The 13,574-nt window shown below is 56.8% G+C and overlaps 1 protein-coding gene across 9 annotated transcripts in view; it reads right to left on the bottom strand.

The window, feature by feature from the left end:
• Nucleotides 1-4: 4 nt before the first annotated feature.
• The window catches only part of KIF14 (kinesin family member 14), a 33,349-nt gene continuing 19,779 nt past the window's right edge, over nt 5-13,574 (bottom strand). For 6 of the 9 annotated variants that reach the window (XM_039883510.1, XM_039883509.1, XM_039883508.1 and 3 more), the window contains 15 exons: nt 13,145-13,287; nt 12,304-12,451; nt 11,608-11,760; nt 10,541-10,667; nt 9,464-9,557; nt 8,823-8,967; nt 7,822-7,922; nt 6,741-6,835; nt 5,990-6,211; nt 5,572-5,753; nt 4,383-4,559; nt 3,676-3,798; nt 2,266-2,340; nt 1,668-1,806; nt 5-1,117 (listed from right to left, as the gene is read on the bottom strand). In XM_039883510.1, coding sequence (XP_039739444.1) covers nt 879-1,117; nt 1,668-1,806; nt 2,266-2,340; nt 3,676-3,798; nt 4,383-4,559; nt 5,572-5,753; nt 5,990-6,211; nt 6,741-6,835; nt 7,822-7,922; nt 8,823-8,967; nt 9,464-9,557; nt 10,541-10,667; nt 11,608-11,760; nt 12,304-12,451; nt 13,145-13,287 — 2,163 coding nt within the window. In that variant the 3' untranslated portion in view covers nt 5-878. Of the gene's footprint in view, nt 1,118-1,667; nt 1,807-2,255; nt 2,341-3,675; nt 3,836-4,382; nt 4,560-5,571; nt 5,754-5,989; nt 6,212-6,740; nt 6,836-7,821; nt 7,923-8,822; nt 8,968-9,463; nt 9,558-10,540; nt 10,668-11,607; nt 11,761-12,303; nt 12,452-13,144; nt 13,288-13,574 lie in introns of those variants that run through there. The other 3 variants (XM_039883511.1, XM_039883512.1, XR_005657435.1) reach the window with 3 other exon arrangements.

The following is a 13,574-nucleotide window of genomic DNA, read 5'->3' on the forward strand; positions in this document are numbered from 1 at the left end:
GACAATTCTCCAGCCGACAAGATTTATTAAATGCATTCCCTTTATATTATTTATTAGCGTACATGATTCCAATAGCAAATATAGTTTCACTCATTTACATACTGTATAAGGATTTAGTTCAGAGTATAAATATATAAACATACAAAATTTTATGAAGACACTGGTTTCTGACCAATAAAGTCATGAGAGCAAGTGCAGAAAACAAAGATTAAATACTGAACATTAGGATAAAAAACACTACTGATAGTTTAGGTTCTTCGAACAGGTACCACCTTCGGGAAAAGTCCTGTGTGCATGGAGCCCACGTGCCCTCGGCAGAGCATCGCCGTGAGAACACGGATACGGCTTCAGAACCCACACCCACACAGACCAAGAAAATAAAATAAGGAAGCAGTTTGCTGCCCCGCACCATTTTAAAGCAGCTGAGCACCCAGCGCTCGGCCCATGGACACGCAGCGAGGCCTGCGTGGCCGAGCTCACCCTGTCCCCGTCACCCTCGCTCCCCTGTCCCCACCTTCCTGGGGGGAAGCACAGGTGCTCGGCTGCTGCTGGTTCCGTCTGCGCCCAGGGACGAAGAACCATCCATGAACCGGGCAACCACCAAGCGGGCAGCGTGTCAGCACCGAAGACAAAGGCTGACATCACAGAGCGTGCTGCGTACCCTGGGCTGTGTGAGGCGCCCGCCCGACACGCCTGCCTGGGCCACCGGCACCGACTCACTCTCCACCGGCTCGGGCCCACATCCTCGGCGCACGCGGTCAGGGCCATGAGCCCAGCTGGGGCTGGGAAGGCAGTGTGTAGCCGCACCGGGACACGCCTGTGTCCCCTGCGTGGCCGGCCCTGCCCGACATGGACCGTCGCCAACCTCCTGGGCTTTTTCATGGTGTCAGCAGCCCGGGGCCCCCATCAGCCCCCAGACAGAAGAGGAGCGACCTGGCCGCAGACTCCAGGTCCCTGCAGCTCTTCGCACAGCTGTCTCTGGGAGCATGCGTGCCGCCGAGATCGTCATCGTGCACACTGACGTCATCGCGAGCACCTCCGTCATCACGCAAGTCCCTGGCCAAGCTGCAGAGACTCTCGACGCAGTCCCCGAGCAGCTGTGGGTCACTGCGGCGTCCTGTGCGGGAAGAAGGGGGCGTTAACTAACCTTCCCGTGTTTCCGTAGGCACCTGTCAGTTCTGTGATCCAGATTTCTTTACGTCAGAGTAACCCTGTGGGACAGTTCCAATGCATCTAGGATTATTCAGCGTGGCTGCTAAATAAGCATGTGGGGGTTTGTTTTGTTTTGGGGATCGAATTATTTAGGCGGAAGTACTGACATATATTAAACACGAATTCAATCACACAAGTTCCTATATTGGTAAATAATGTCAACTTCAGTTAATGACTTAAACTAGAAATAAAGATGTCTGAGACTCCTCAAGCCAGGAGTCCCCAACCCCGGGCCGCAGACCAGTACCGGTCCCTGGCCTGTTAGGAACCGGGCCACACAGCAGGAGGTGAGCAGTGGGCGAGTGAGCAAAGCTCCATCTGCATCTGCAGCCGCTCCCAGCGCCAGCATCACCGCCTCAGCTCCGCCTCAGATCATCAGGCATTAGATGCTCACGGGGACCGCTGCCTTAAGCTATAAAATTCTGATTAACTACAAATGCCAGTGGAGTACACACCTCTCAGTGCAGCAATAATAATCTGAATAGTTTGCTCTAAGCAGTGTTTTAATTTCAAGAATTGTGGGGCGAGATTGACCATCTTCTTCAGATCCTGGTATCCAGAATTGTTTTCTTGTGCTTGAGCTCTGCAACTTTTCTGTATAAATAAAGTTAATATTTTAAAAATTACAGAGTAGGCTCCACGGCAGTTAGGCTTAGTCAATATGGTTTTAATCGATTACAAACCTAGTTTATATTTTTCTATTTACCTGTGACATAAGAATAAAGTAATTTGTCTAATTCACTTGTATTTTAGAATCTCTGACCATGTTGATTATTCAACACAAATTTTTAGCCTCTAATAACTCTCCAAGCAAAAGCGAACGGTAAACCAGCAGAGGTGAGAGACAGACAGAATATGCCGATGGTAATCGATGTGCATCCATCACTCAACCTGGTCAGTTATGACAGCCGGGAGGTCGCGGCCGGAGAGCTGGTGCCCGTGCTCCACCCGGACGAGCTCGGACGCGCTGCCCGGCTGAGGGGAAAACCTGGAATCGAAGTAACTACCCTCGAACCCAACGAAATGACAAAACACAACAAAACCTTCTCTTACTGTTTTCCACTGAGCAAAGATGTTTTCGAGAGACCCGATCAACGCCATGGCACTAGCTCTCATCTGCTGGGCGACCTAGGGACGATGTTAAAACATTTCGTTACACAGAGGAGTTCTTGAGATGTGTAGAAGCCCCAGGGCTCTGTGGGGCTGGGAGGGAGGACACTCTCGTCCAGAAGTCAGAGGGAGATGCAGCCTGTCGCCAGGACCACGTCTTGTCACTGGGACAACTAAATGTCCAGAGGCCCCGGATCGGGATGCCTTTCAGAATAAACCGCACGTCTGTTCCACATTCAGCATGGACACCCTCTGGCGTCTGTGATGATAACAGCATTCGTCTTGTATTTAAATGCTTATAGGAATGAAATCTCCAAAACTCCCCTGAGAAGGGGGTGAGGTAACCAAGTTGCCAAGTGAACATTATGCTGAGAACTCTACAGAGCATTTTCCCCCCACTTTACTGAGACATAATTGTATTATTGTATTGTGTAACATTGTATTAGCTTAAAGTCTACCACTTAACGGTTGGATACATTGTGAAACCACCAGCAATTAATTAGCCTAGTGAATGTCCAGCAGCTCATACAGCTACCGAATAGTTCGTCTTTTCCTTGTGACGAGAGCTCTTACTCCGTAGCAGCTCTCGAGGACACCACGGCAGTGCTAACCAGAACCACCATGCCACCGTTACACCCCAGGACGTTCTTGTCTGCAGCTGGAAGTGTGCGCCCCACCAACCCTCGCCTGTTCCCCACCCCCCGCCCCAGCCCTGGCACCTACCAAGCCGGGACACAGGTATTACCACCTATGACAGGGGAAGAGACGGGGTCAGGGCAGTGAGGGACTTGGTGAATGCTTGCTGGAAGGTGACAGACCAGGTTTTAAACACAGGTCTCCAGCGTGACATCTAGCCTTCTGTCATGGGCCACCTCTAAGAGTGCCGGTCCTATGCTTTAGGCTGGGGGCTGCAGGCCGTGATAGGACGCTTATTTCAGGAAGCCACTCAAAGCTCCACTGATTCTCTATCTGATGTGAAATCACAGATGCGAAACCCCGGCAAACGCATAATTCAAGATACTAGGTCACTAAATGGTGGTTTCCATTCCTGAGTATCTGAAGGAGACACGCGGGGAAAGGACAGGCGGAAAGTGGCCACGAGGTGTCCCCGCCACCCCGCCTTGCCCGGGGTTCATCGCAGACTGGGCGACCCCCACGCAGCCGGGGCGGGAGCCGGTGAGACGTTAACAACAGGCTGCGGTCACTCGACTCACCACGCCACAAGGACGTCGACGCCTTTTCCACAAAAAATAATTCACACATATTAAAATACACAAATTTATAAGCTTCTCATTCGTTGAGTGAGCGTATTTTGAAAACCAGCTTTGCACGCTCCGTTCCCCGTCGTCCTACCTCGTCCGGGGCGTGCTGGCCGCGGAGCTCACGCTGAAGCCGTTCGGCCGCATCGATTCCCGAGTCCAGCAGAAGCCTCAGGCCCGAGCCCACGCCGTCCCACAGGGCGGCCGCGAAGCGCTCCTAGACGACGTGCAGGCGGTAACTGGCAAACTCAGCTCTTACGTTTTTTAAAAATCACCAGATACTGGTTATATTTTGTGCTTATTTTAGGAATTAACAAGTTCCGAGTCGTCAAATTCCACGAAAGCGGGAATAAGGACCAACGGTCCACACGGGAAGCGGGGCCATCTGCACTTGAGACCCCGCGCGGCGGGGCCTGCCGGGCTCAGTGACATCCCCGGGGCTCAGTGACATCCTTGTGCTGTGCTTGCGGCCGCCAGGCCCATCGAGCGAGCAGGCACCAACTCCCAGCCCACGAGCTGCGCGCGCCCACGAACCCTCGGGCCAGCGGCCCAAGAGCAGAGGCCGAGGCCCCAAACCGGCGGCGCATCGACCGACCCGGCCGAAACCGCTTCGGTCTCATCGCGAAACGATTCAAAGGACGTGGCCCTTAAAGTGGAAGCGACTGACGGCGCGAGCTAACTGGGACCGGAAGTCCCGCCCCGGCACGAGGGAACTGGGACCGGAAGTCCCGCCCCCGGCACGAGGGAACTGGGACCGGAAGTCCCGCCCCCGGTCCTCCTCCCCGGCCAGGCTTCGCTCACCGGGGCGCCGGCGGCCTCGCCGCTCCCGTCGTCCATGCTGCCGCCGTCGTCCAGAAACCGCAGCGCGCTCCCTTGCAGCACCGCCAGCTGCCCCACGCACCTCACGGCCCTCCGGACGGTGCGGAGCACGTTCTGCTGAGCGTCCGCCACCATGGCCGGAATGTCTGCGCAGCATCCCTGCGGGGCAGAGTGACCCGCGACGGCGGGCGGGTGAGGAGGCGACGGGAAAACGACGCGAAGACGATCAGTGCTGCGCTTCGCAGGTGTCGGGGCCAGAAAACACGCAGCCCCGTAGCCGCCAACGGCTGGAGGCCGGCCGAGCCGCACAGCGGCCTCTGCCCTGAGACCCGCCGCTCCGGTGGGACCCGCACGTGCGGCCGACCGGGTTCACACAGACACGATGAGCCGACGTCACCGGGAGGGATGGCGGGGGAGGGACAGGGACGGCGCTTCCCACCCACGGCTCCGTCTCCACCAGTGGGTGACCCTGAGCCTCTCTGCCACCTGCCGACCCTAGTGACCCTTCGGATCTGAGAGCCAACCAGGCGTTTCTGTCACTGTTTCCAGCACGGACCACCCTCCCGCCAGCCCAGGGCCAGGCTTCAGGGCATGGCGCCCCCGTGCCCCCCACCTGTTCCCTCAGCACCACGCCCAAAGTGACCCTTCGTCCACTGTGAACTTACGATCCACCCAACAACTTCGCCCTCACAGCCACACCTAATCTTACCTGATACAGGTAAACAGAAAAAAAGTCTGTTTCCTTGGCAAAACATCACCAGGCTGTGACTGAGCGTGAGCCGAAACCCGCCTGTGAGCAGGGCAGGACATCACCTCTCCTCCTGACGGAGGGTCAGTGGAGTGTGGTGACACGATCCTGGGCCCGAGTCTCAACTCTGTCCCTGAGCAGCTCTGTGAAATGAACAGGCTACTGTCCCCCCCCTCCCCCCCCCCGCCCACGACGGTGGCATTCTCGGCCCTGACTCCCGGGTGCGGTGGGGATTAACTGTGGTAACAGCTGTAAGTGACAGGGCTCCTGCTTCGACAAGCCAGTCAGACACCCACAGCGTCAAGCTTTCCAAACAGAAGCCACTTCTGAAAATCCTCCAGCTCGAGTTTTGGGGACATGCAGACCAGTAACTACTCGTGGGGGAAGTGAGTTCCTCACGGGACACCCAGCAAGTCAGCTCACCTGCAGGAACAGCTGCAAGTGGCTCCCAAGCTTTGTGATGGCCTCGCCCAGCTCGTCTCCGAGGCTCACCGCGCCGGTGGCCGGGCCCACGCCGCGCGGCCAGTGCGCAGCCAGCACCACCAGCTGCCCGAAGGCGCACGCAAGCCGGACGGTATGCGCCTGGGCCTCGCGGTCAGAGAACACTTCGGGAGGAGGAGGAGGACAGTTAGTGGGAGGGGCCCCCGCAGGTGACACGTGTCCACACATGGACACAAACATGCACACATGTGGACGCATGCACACACGCAGAGCCATGCGCACACATGCGCACACGCAGACACACGACACTGGCAGGAAGCGCGGCACGTGGGGCAGCCCCCAGCCCACAGTGCCGCGTGCAGAGAACATTGGGGCGCGGCCGGAGGGGCGAGGGGCTTACGGCCGTCCGGACTGTCTTCGTCCTGGTCCTCGTGGGCGCGGGAGACAGCGTGCAGCCCCGCGTAAACCCGGAGGAAGCCGCCCAGCAGGCTGTCCGCCGCGCTTTCTGCCCCACAGCCCCTCGCCAGCGCAGCCGCGGACGAGCCGATCAGCTCTCTGCAAATCCCAGGAAGGACGGGGTCGGCCGCTCCGGGGCACAGGGCGCCCGAGGTCCCCGCAGAGCCTGGTTCAGCAGAAACAGCCGGCTTCAGTCTGGCCTCCCGGACGACGCTTCACACGAGAGCCAGTGTCCCAGAGACACCTGCCGGGGTGCTCAAGCGGGCTGTGCGACTTCAGCACGTCTTCACTCCCAGATGCCACGGCGAACACGCAGACCCCCAGGGACCGGTCTCCCTCGGTGACATCACCCTCTGTGTGCCCGTCCCGCCCGCCCCAACAGCGGCACTTCCGGCCGGCACCGCTCCCCAGGGACCTGGCTCACTCACGCACACCACCCCCTCCTCATGCATCCACGCACGGACACGCCACCCCCCGCACTTGGCTTTTCCCGTGTAAGACAATGGCATGCTCGTGCGTGTCTGTGCACGCACACGCCTTCCATGCCTGAACCTGCTGCCCTGGAGCTTTAGCCGAGGAGCGGGCCAGCCGGGAAACGGAAGCTTCCAGGAGCTGATCTGCACAAAGGCCTGACACGGGGCAGGGGTGGCAGAGCCAGGACTTACGTCCGCAAGGACACTCGGTGACAAACCTACCCCAGGAACATGACGAATGCGAGTTCTGAATCGGGGGAGCCTGGACGTCACGCAAACAGCCAGAAATCCTCCTATTCTTCGCCAAGCTCCTGCTCCTGAAAGGGAGAAACCGTAAGACCAGGGGTTTCACGCTGCCTGGAGCACGTCACCAGCGATGTTCACTTGTACGTGCTCTAAAGAAAACGGACATGCATGGTGTTTTCCACAGAAATGTTCATCAAGGAGCAGATTCATTTAGCTCTGAGCGAGAATCTGACTATTCACAGCCCTGCTCTGAGCATCTAGCTGTTAAACAGAATCGGCATCTAGAGTCTGTCCCTTACAGGCCCTGGACACTGCAGTGGACACGGCGAGCATGGTTTCTGGCTGAGTTTAAGTCACAGGAGAAGAATGAGGGCAGGGGGCAGGGGCAGACTTGGGGAGAACCCGAGCTGGCCCCAGGATTGAGGACCAGGGGGCCTCTGGGAGCAGTGGCGCTGAGGGACCAGGGGGGCCAATGGGACAGGGAGGCGGGTGTGAGGCGCAGGGGCGGGCATTCCAGACAGGGCGCCGGGATGTGGGAAGGGCTGCGGTGCAGGACGTGACGGGTCGGGGACGAGGCCGGGGGGTGCAGGGGCCGGCTGGAGGGTGGAAGCCTTGTTTCTCGTTAACAAACAGCTCTGGTCACGTACGGACAGTCTCTGTCACCGAGACTTCGTCTTCCGTGGTGCTCATCCTCACTGCACTGCATTTAAAATTCTACAACTTACAATCAGCTCTCACGGAATACTCCGGGTTCTTGAGAAAGGGTAATTTTAAAGTCATAACTACTCTTCATTTGTATAGGAAATTAAATTTATGCTATGCTCAGTTGCTCTTCGGACTCATATGGCAAAATACTGAACATTTTCGTTCCTCTTTCGACTGACGCGTGACTTCATGCCCAGTGCTGTGATCCGATCGGCAACATGCCATTTCGTTTCCGTTACTGGGTTCCCCTCACAGACCTGTCCATCACGATGACAGACAGTTCTTTCAAATAAGGAAACGATACGTGTTCGCCCCGTACGAACGAGGAAACCAACGAGGACAACGTCGCTACCTCCGTCTGGAAAGCGAGGCGAGGGGCGTGTCTGTGATGTCGGGCTCCCACTCGTCGTCGGGGTCACAGAAGATGTCCTCGCTCCGGGCGCCGCTGTTACTCTAAGGAAACAAACCAAACAGTTTCTCGTAATTTTGACTTCTTAAGTATTTAGCAGCTGAAGAAAAACCAGTTTAAATACTTCGTTACACTTAAAATATAAAATCAGCAAAATTACGTTGTCTGAGAAAAAGTCTAAAAAGAATCACGTTCCTGATCCAACGAGAAATCAGTCGCACGATGCTAGGAACTGAATTAAAAGAGATGCACGAGTAAAGGCAAGAGACGTCATTAAATGATCCAGGAACGAGAACGTGGGATGTGAGGGACAGCGAAAGCGACGCAGGCGAAACCCGCGGGAGAGAAACAGAGACCCCGATGCTAGGGCTCCTCGCGCCCTGGTCGGATGAGCCGATCGTGGCGACACCCACGGCGTCATTCCAGTAGTGAAAGCAGTAACGATGAGAGTGCTAGCAAAATCCTACGTGGACGTTAATCCAGAAACAGTACAGCGAGATGGAAAGGTAAGTAGGGAACATTGCCATGACGATACGGCACGTAAGGCGACACGAGGGCCCCTCGCTGCCGGACCTAACGTCGGCGTCGATGGAGGGGCCGCGACATGCTTTGCTGTTCTCGTTGCATAAGCAGCTCACGTTCACGGGGGAGAACCTGGGAATTACTAAGACCTATAAACACAAAGGGAAAAAACCTAACCGCTCACAAGCCCATCGTTTAGAGATAAACACTGTCGGTGTTTGGGGGCTTCTATTATGAACACAGTTATAACTATAGGAAAAGAATCCAGCAAACCCTACGAGCAGGCAAAGGTAACGTAAAAACCCCGAACTGTTACTGCTGGTTGCTTTGGGACACGGGGATGGCCTTTCATTTGCTAAATTTGCTTTACTGAGAACACGCCACTTTCATGTGCTTATTTCAAGAGCGTGGCCCGGGCTCACCGTCATGCGGACCTCATAGAGCTCCTTCATGGCCGCGAGCTTAGACTCGAACTTCTCCAGGCTCCAGGAGGTGCAGACGCCCAGTCGGAGGTCCTGCACGCGGACGCGGGTGCCGGAGCCACACCCGTCCCCCGGCGTGGCATGTCTGCAGAGAGAGCAGAGAGACGCTCATGGAAACGGTCCCGGGTGCTGAGCGTCGAGTCAGAGCCACCCCGAGGAGCTCGGAGCTCGGGCCACCGACGGCGCCTCGTTACAGGCACAGTCCCGTCTGGTGTGCGCACGTGAAACAACTTCTCATGCAGAAGTCTATAAACCGAAAAGTGCTAAGGTACATCCCCTCTGAAATGTGAAATGCTGATAAATTTTCAAAATCAAAGGAAAATCGGTGAACCCTAAGGCCTCTACGATTATGCTGTTTATAAAATGCAGTGGTGTCAGCGGCCGGAAGCCCTTCTGCTGGGCCTGGGAGGGGCGTCCGAGCTCGGCACCGGGGATCCTGACACCCGCCCGTCCCTGGACAGCACAATACCGTGTCTTTAGAGAAACTAAAACAAGTCAAAATGACTGATAATAATAAACAATATAAAAGGCAACTATTTTAAAACGGAATTCCCTTCCAAGTGGGATAATCGATCACTCACCTGCCGAAAACATAATGTCTTTTGAATTTGCTGCTGATGGCGTTGGCTTCCTGAATCATCATTGACAGTTTCATGGAGCTCCAGTTTGTCTGGACTAATCGAAAACACAGAGAAGGTTCGAAACACACATATGAGCGCTAACAGGGTCAGAACAATGCCTGAAAGAAATCACCGATTTTAAACAAACGGGTTTAACTACGTGTTAAAGAAAGTAAGGGCGGTATCTGAGTAACTTCAAGTTTGGTGAAACAAAACATTCTGCACATAAAATGAGGTCTTTCTCAGTTCTTCACCTCTGCAGGTGAAAAGAGATTTGAAGGTCCATCTACCACTCAGAACGCGTGGGCCATGTTTTCATCCTGACTCAAACAAACCAAAGACCAAAACGTGTTCATGAAATAATCCGGGAAACCTGAATATGGCCTGGCTTTTCAATGAGGACAAGAAGTTGTGGTGTGTATTTTAGGAGTGTAATTCTACACAGTATGCTTAACGAGAACAGAGAGACGCAGTGTGGCATTTACAGATCGAACGACACGACGTCTGGGACTTGCCACAGGCCAGTCCACAGCGCTCGGGCCGAGGACGGCTGGGACGAGCCTGCCCAGGTGCTGGTGCTGGGGACTGGCAGGGGCGTGAGGGTTCACTGCGGGGATCGCTCCATTTTTATAGTTTTATAGATTTTTTTCCGTAATGAAAAAAAAAGTTCACAGTAAAAACACGGTGTTCCACACAGAAATCTCAGAATGCTCCCAAAAAATAATGTCTAAGCGAAAAAGATGATGAAGTACTCGATGACTGACTACGGTCTAGACGTAAGACGAGAACGAAGGATTAGAAGACGTATTTCTTAAAGCGTGTTATCCATTAACATAACACCGAATGCTCTAAATAGGTAAACATTTTGAAAACTGAATACTCTAAAAACCGTCACCCGTACAAATAAATCTAGATCCAGAAGAGCTGACATCCGGACTAAAACGTCTAATATGCAAAGACAACTGACTGTGCCCTTTCGGGATTACGGGAGACAACGCTCGGCCGCAGGAGACGCCCCGCCGGCCCCGCCACACTCACCGGCAAAGGCTCTGTCGCGGCCGCCCCGACTCTGCTGCAGGGACCGCACTTCTGCTGCGATCTTCCGCTTCTCAGCTTCCAGGGCCTCCAGAATCCTCGCGTGGCGGATGCTGTGGTCCTCCAGAACCTGCGGGGCGGTCGCAGGGCCTGGGCATCAGAGAGGGCCAAGACAGAGTACAGAGCCCGGGCGACCGGCCAGCACGGGATCCAGCCTCGTTCACAGTACGCAGTTTACTGAGCATGAGAGGCTTTCAAAAGGGATTCGTAAACTATCTTTATACAATAATTTCCCCCCTACAAAATCTTTTTCTTTCCGTCGATAGGAAGTAAAACCTCATTTGACACAAAGAAGCCCGACGACAGCCCACAAATAACAATTGTTTTAAGATTCAAATGATTCTATTTTTCCTCCTAAAAGCCTCTGAGGTGGCTGACTGGCCCTCTGTCCTGGAGTTGACCAGCAACAGGCCACCACAGCAGTGTCCGAACTTCGCGGTCACCAGGGGTGTTTCCTTCCACCCCATCCCCGCCACGGACTTGGAGAAGAGAAATAAAATCAACGTTTAGAATATGCTCTGGGCTGGAGACCGAGGGGCTGAAGCAGATGGCGTCAGCGGCTCCCTAATCGGGGGCCCCCCAGGACCCCTGCAGAGCACGTCTGGGGTTCGGCATCCAACAGGAAGGCTGTCTGGCCGTCCAGGGACCCCGCTGTGAGAACCGCCAAGATAAAGAGCGACAGGGGCCACGAGGCTGGCTGAGAGGTGACGGGCGGTGTCAACACACGGGCACCCTGGTTCAACTCCAGTCCTGTGGACCTGGCTGGTGGGTGGCCCCGAAAGGTGACAACACAGCCAGCCAGAGACTCAGCTCACGACTCAGGGGGCCCTGCCCCCACGGCAGACAGCTCCAGGCGCCATCGGGGAGCGGCCTTGAGCCCCGGCACCATCTGCCCTCCACGCCGGGCCCCTGTGAGCCGGACCCGGAGTCGGCCCCACCGCGAGTCCTCAGGAGCAGAACGAACCCGGCCCTTCCTGCACGCGGCACGACGGGCTGCAGAGCGAAGTCACCTGTCTCGCGGCCAGAGCCTCCACGTGCAGCCGCGTCCTGCCGACCCGCACCTCCTGCTCCAGCTGCCGCTTTGCCTCTTCCAGTTCCTCGATCCTGTCGTTGGCCTTTTGGTTACTTATTTCCTGCAGTTTCTTCCTCTGAGACTCTTCTTTCTTTAAAGAACAACAAAAACAAACTAGGACAAACAAAGCATTTTTTGAAAATGCACAAGGCACAAAAGGTCCCCTCCCTCAGCCAAGGCCACGGAAGTCGCCCTGCGGCTGCTCTGCCAGCTTCGCGCTGCCGCCTGATGCACAAACCGCCCCGGCCGGAGCTGTGGGGGTGCAGGCGGCCATGGAGACGGCTGGGGCTCGGCGCTGGGGGGCCCCGCCGTGCCACCACGGCCCCCTTGAAAGTCACCATGCGGCGCTTCCAAACGTGCATCTGTGACGGCCGGCTCGGGCTGGCCGGGGGCACAGGGGAGAGTTCCAAGAGCAGGGAGGAGGGGACGAACGAGGCCGGGACACGAGGGGGCTACAGGTGGCTCCTCGGCTCTGCCCTCCCGCTGCTCTGCCGCCAACGTGTTTGTCAGGGAGCCGTGGAGGCCACGTGACGCGTCCGTCAGGGAGACGCGGCGGGGGCCACGTGACGCGTCCGTTGCGGGGATGTGGCCGAGGCCGGCGCCCCCACTCCCGGCGGGGACTCGGCGCTCTCACCAGCTCGGCCTCCAGCGCCCCGATCCGGCTCTCGTAGGCGGCCTTCTGCGAGGACAGCTCCCGCCGGGCCATCTCTTCCGCGACCCGGATGCCTCGCAGCGTCTCCTCCCTGGCTCTCAGCTGTGCCTCCCGCACCTCTGCTTCCAGCCTGCGGAGCAGAGCGGGCTGGGCCCCGGGAACCCCTCACCCCTCACCGCCCGGCGCCGCGGGGAACTCTGAGTCTCAGACCCCATCTCTGTTGTCCCCTCCATAACGTCCTCAAGTTTTCGCTGGCTTTAGAATGATTTACACGAGGAAATGTAAAAGGATGGAAATTTGCCTGGTATTTAGGAAAATGTGATTTTCTAACACTTAGGAAAATTAGTTACATAGAAATACGACGTTGTGGCGAGCTCCGCAGTAAACAGTGAACGTCGATAAGGGTATTTTATGGTGCACCAGCAACGGCTGGAGCAAAAACGACAGGTCACGTGTGGGTCACAGATTAGGGAACAGCGAGGGACGCTGAAAGCACCAGGGGCTACGGGCAGCTAGCGCGGGGCCGACGGGGCGGGGCCATCCAGCCTCCCCAGGGCTGTGTCCCCACCCTCCAGAACCTCCGCTGACCCCCTCGGCCAGGAGCCACCCTACACGCTGTCTGCCTGTCGCCCATGCGGGGACGAGGTCCTCCGTGCAGGGCACGGCACCCAGCACGGCGCAGGCACAGCACCTGCCCAGTGGGCACTTGGGGACCGAGTGACTGCACCCAGGGAAAAGACTAGAAGGCAGTGCCCGAAGGGGTAACTGCTGGGGCCGGGCACCACCGCCCCCCACACGGCCACCCTCACCCCACGATACTCACTGTGACCGCTGAGCCACCAGCAGCTCGTTCTTCGCAAACTCAAAGTCCTTTGGGCCCTCGCCGGCCGGTCTCTTCCCACTCTGCACCTCCACTGGGTGGTTGAACCTAAAATAGTGCTCGCCACCAAGGACCAGACGGTCGCCCTGCAGCACACGGAAACGTCACGCGGGACGTGAGCCGAGGCGGACACCACGCGGGGGCAGCCGCCATGCTCGGACACCCAGCGCAGCCCAGCGCGGATGACGGGCGCCGAAGCCCCGCGACCAACGCTCATGAGTGTCCTCCGTGCCAAGAGCTACACAGATGTCACCTCATCACGCGTCACAGCGACCCGGTGACACACGTTCTGTCCCGGTTCTAGGAACCAGGGACACAAAGCGCACAGGCTTAAGAACAGCCACAGTGAGCGTGTGGGGCGCTGCCCACCCGC

This window comes from Pteropus medius, unplaced genomic scaffold (genome assembly GCF_902729225.1).
Source record: "Pteropus medius unplaced genomic scaffold, Ma_sr-lr_union100, whole genome shotgun sequence".
NCBI classification, from domain to species: Eukaryota; Metazoa; Chordata; class Mammalia; order Chiroptera; family Pteropodidae; genus Pteropus; species Pteropus medius.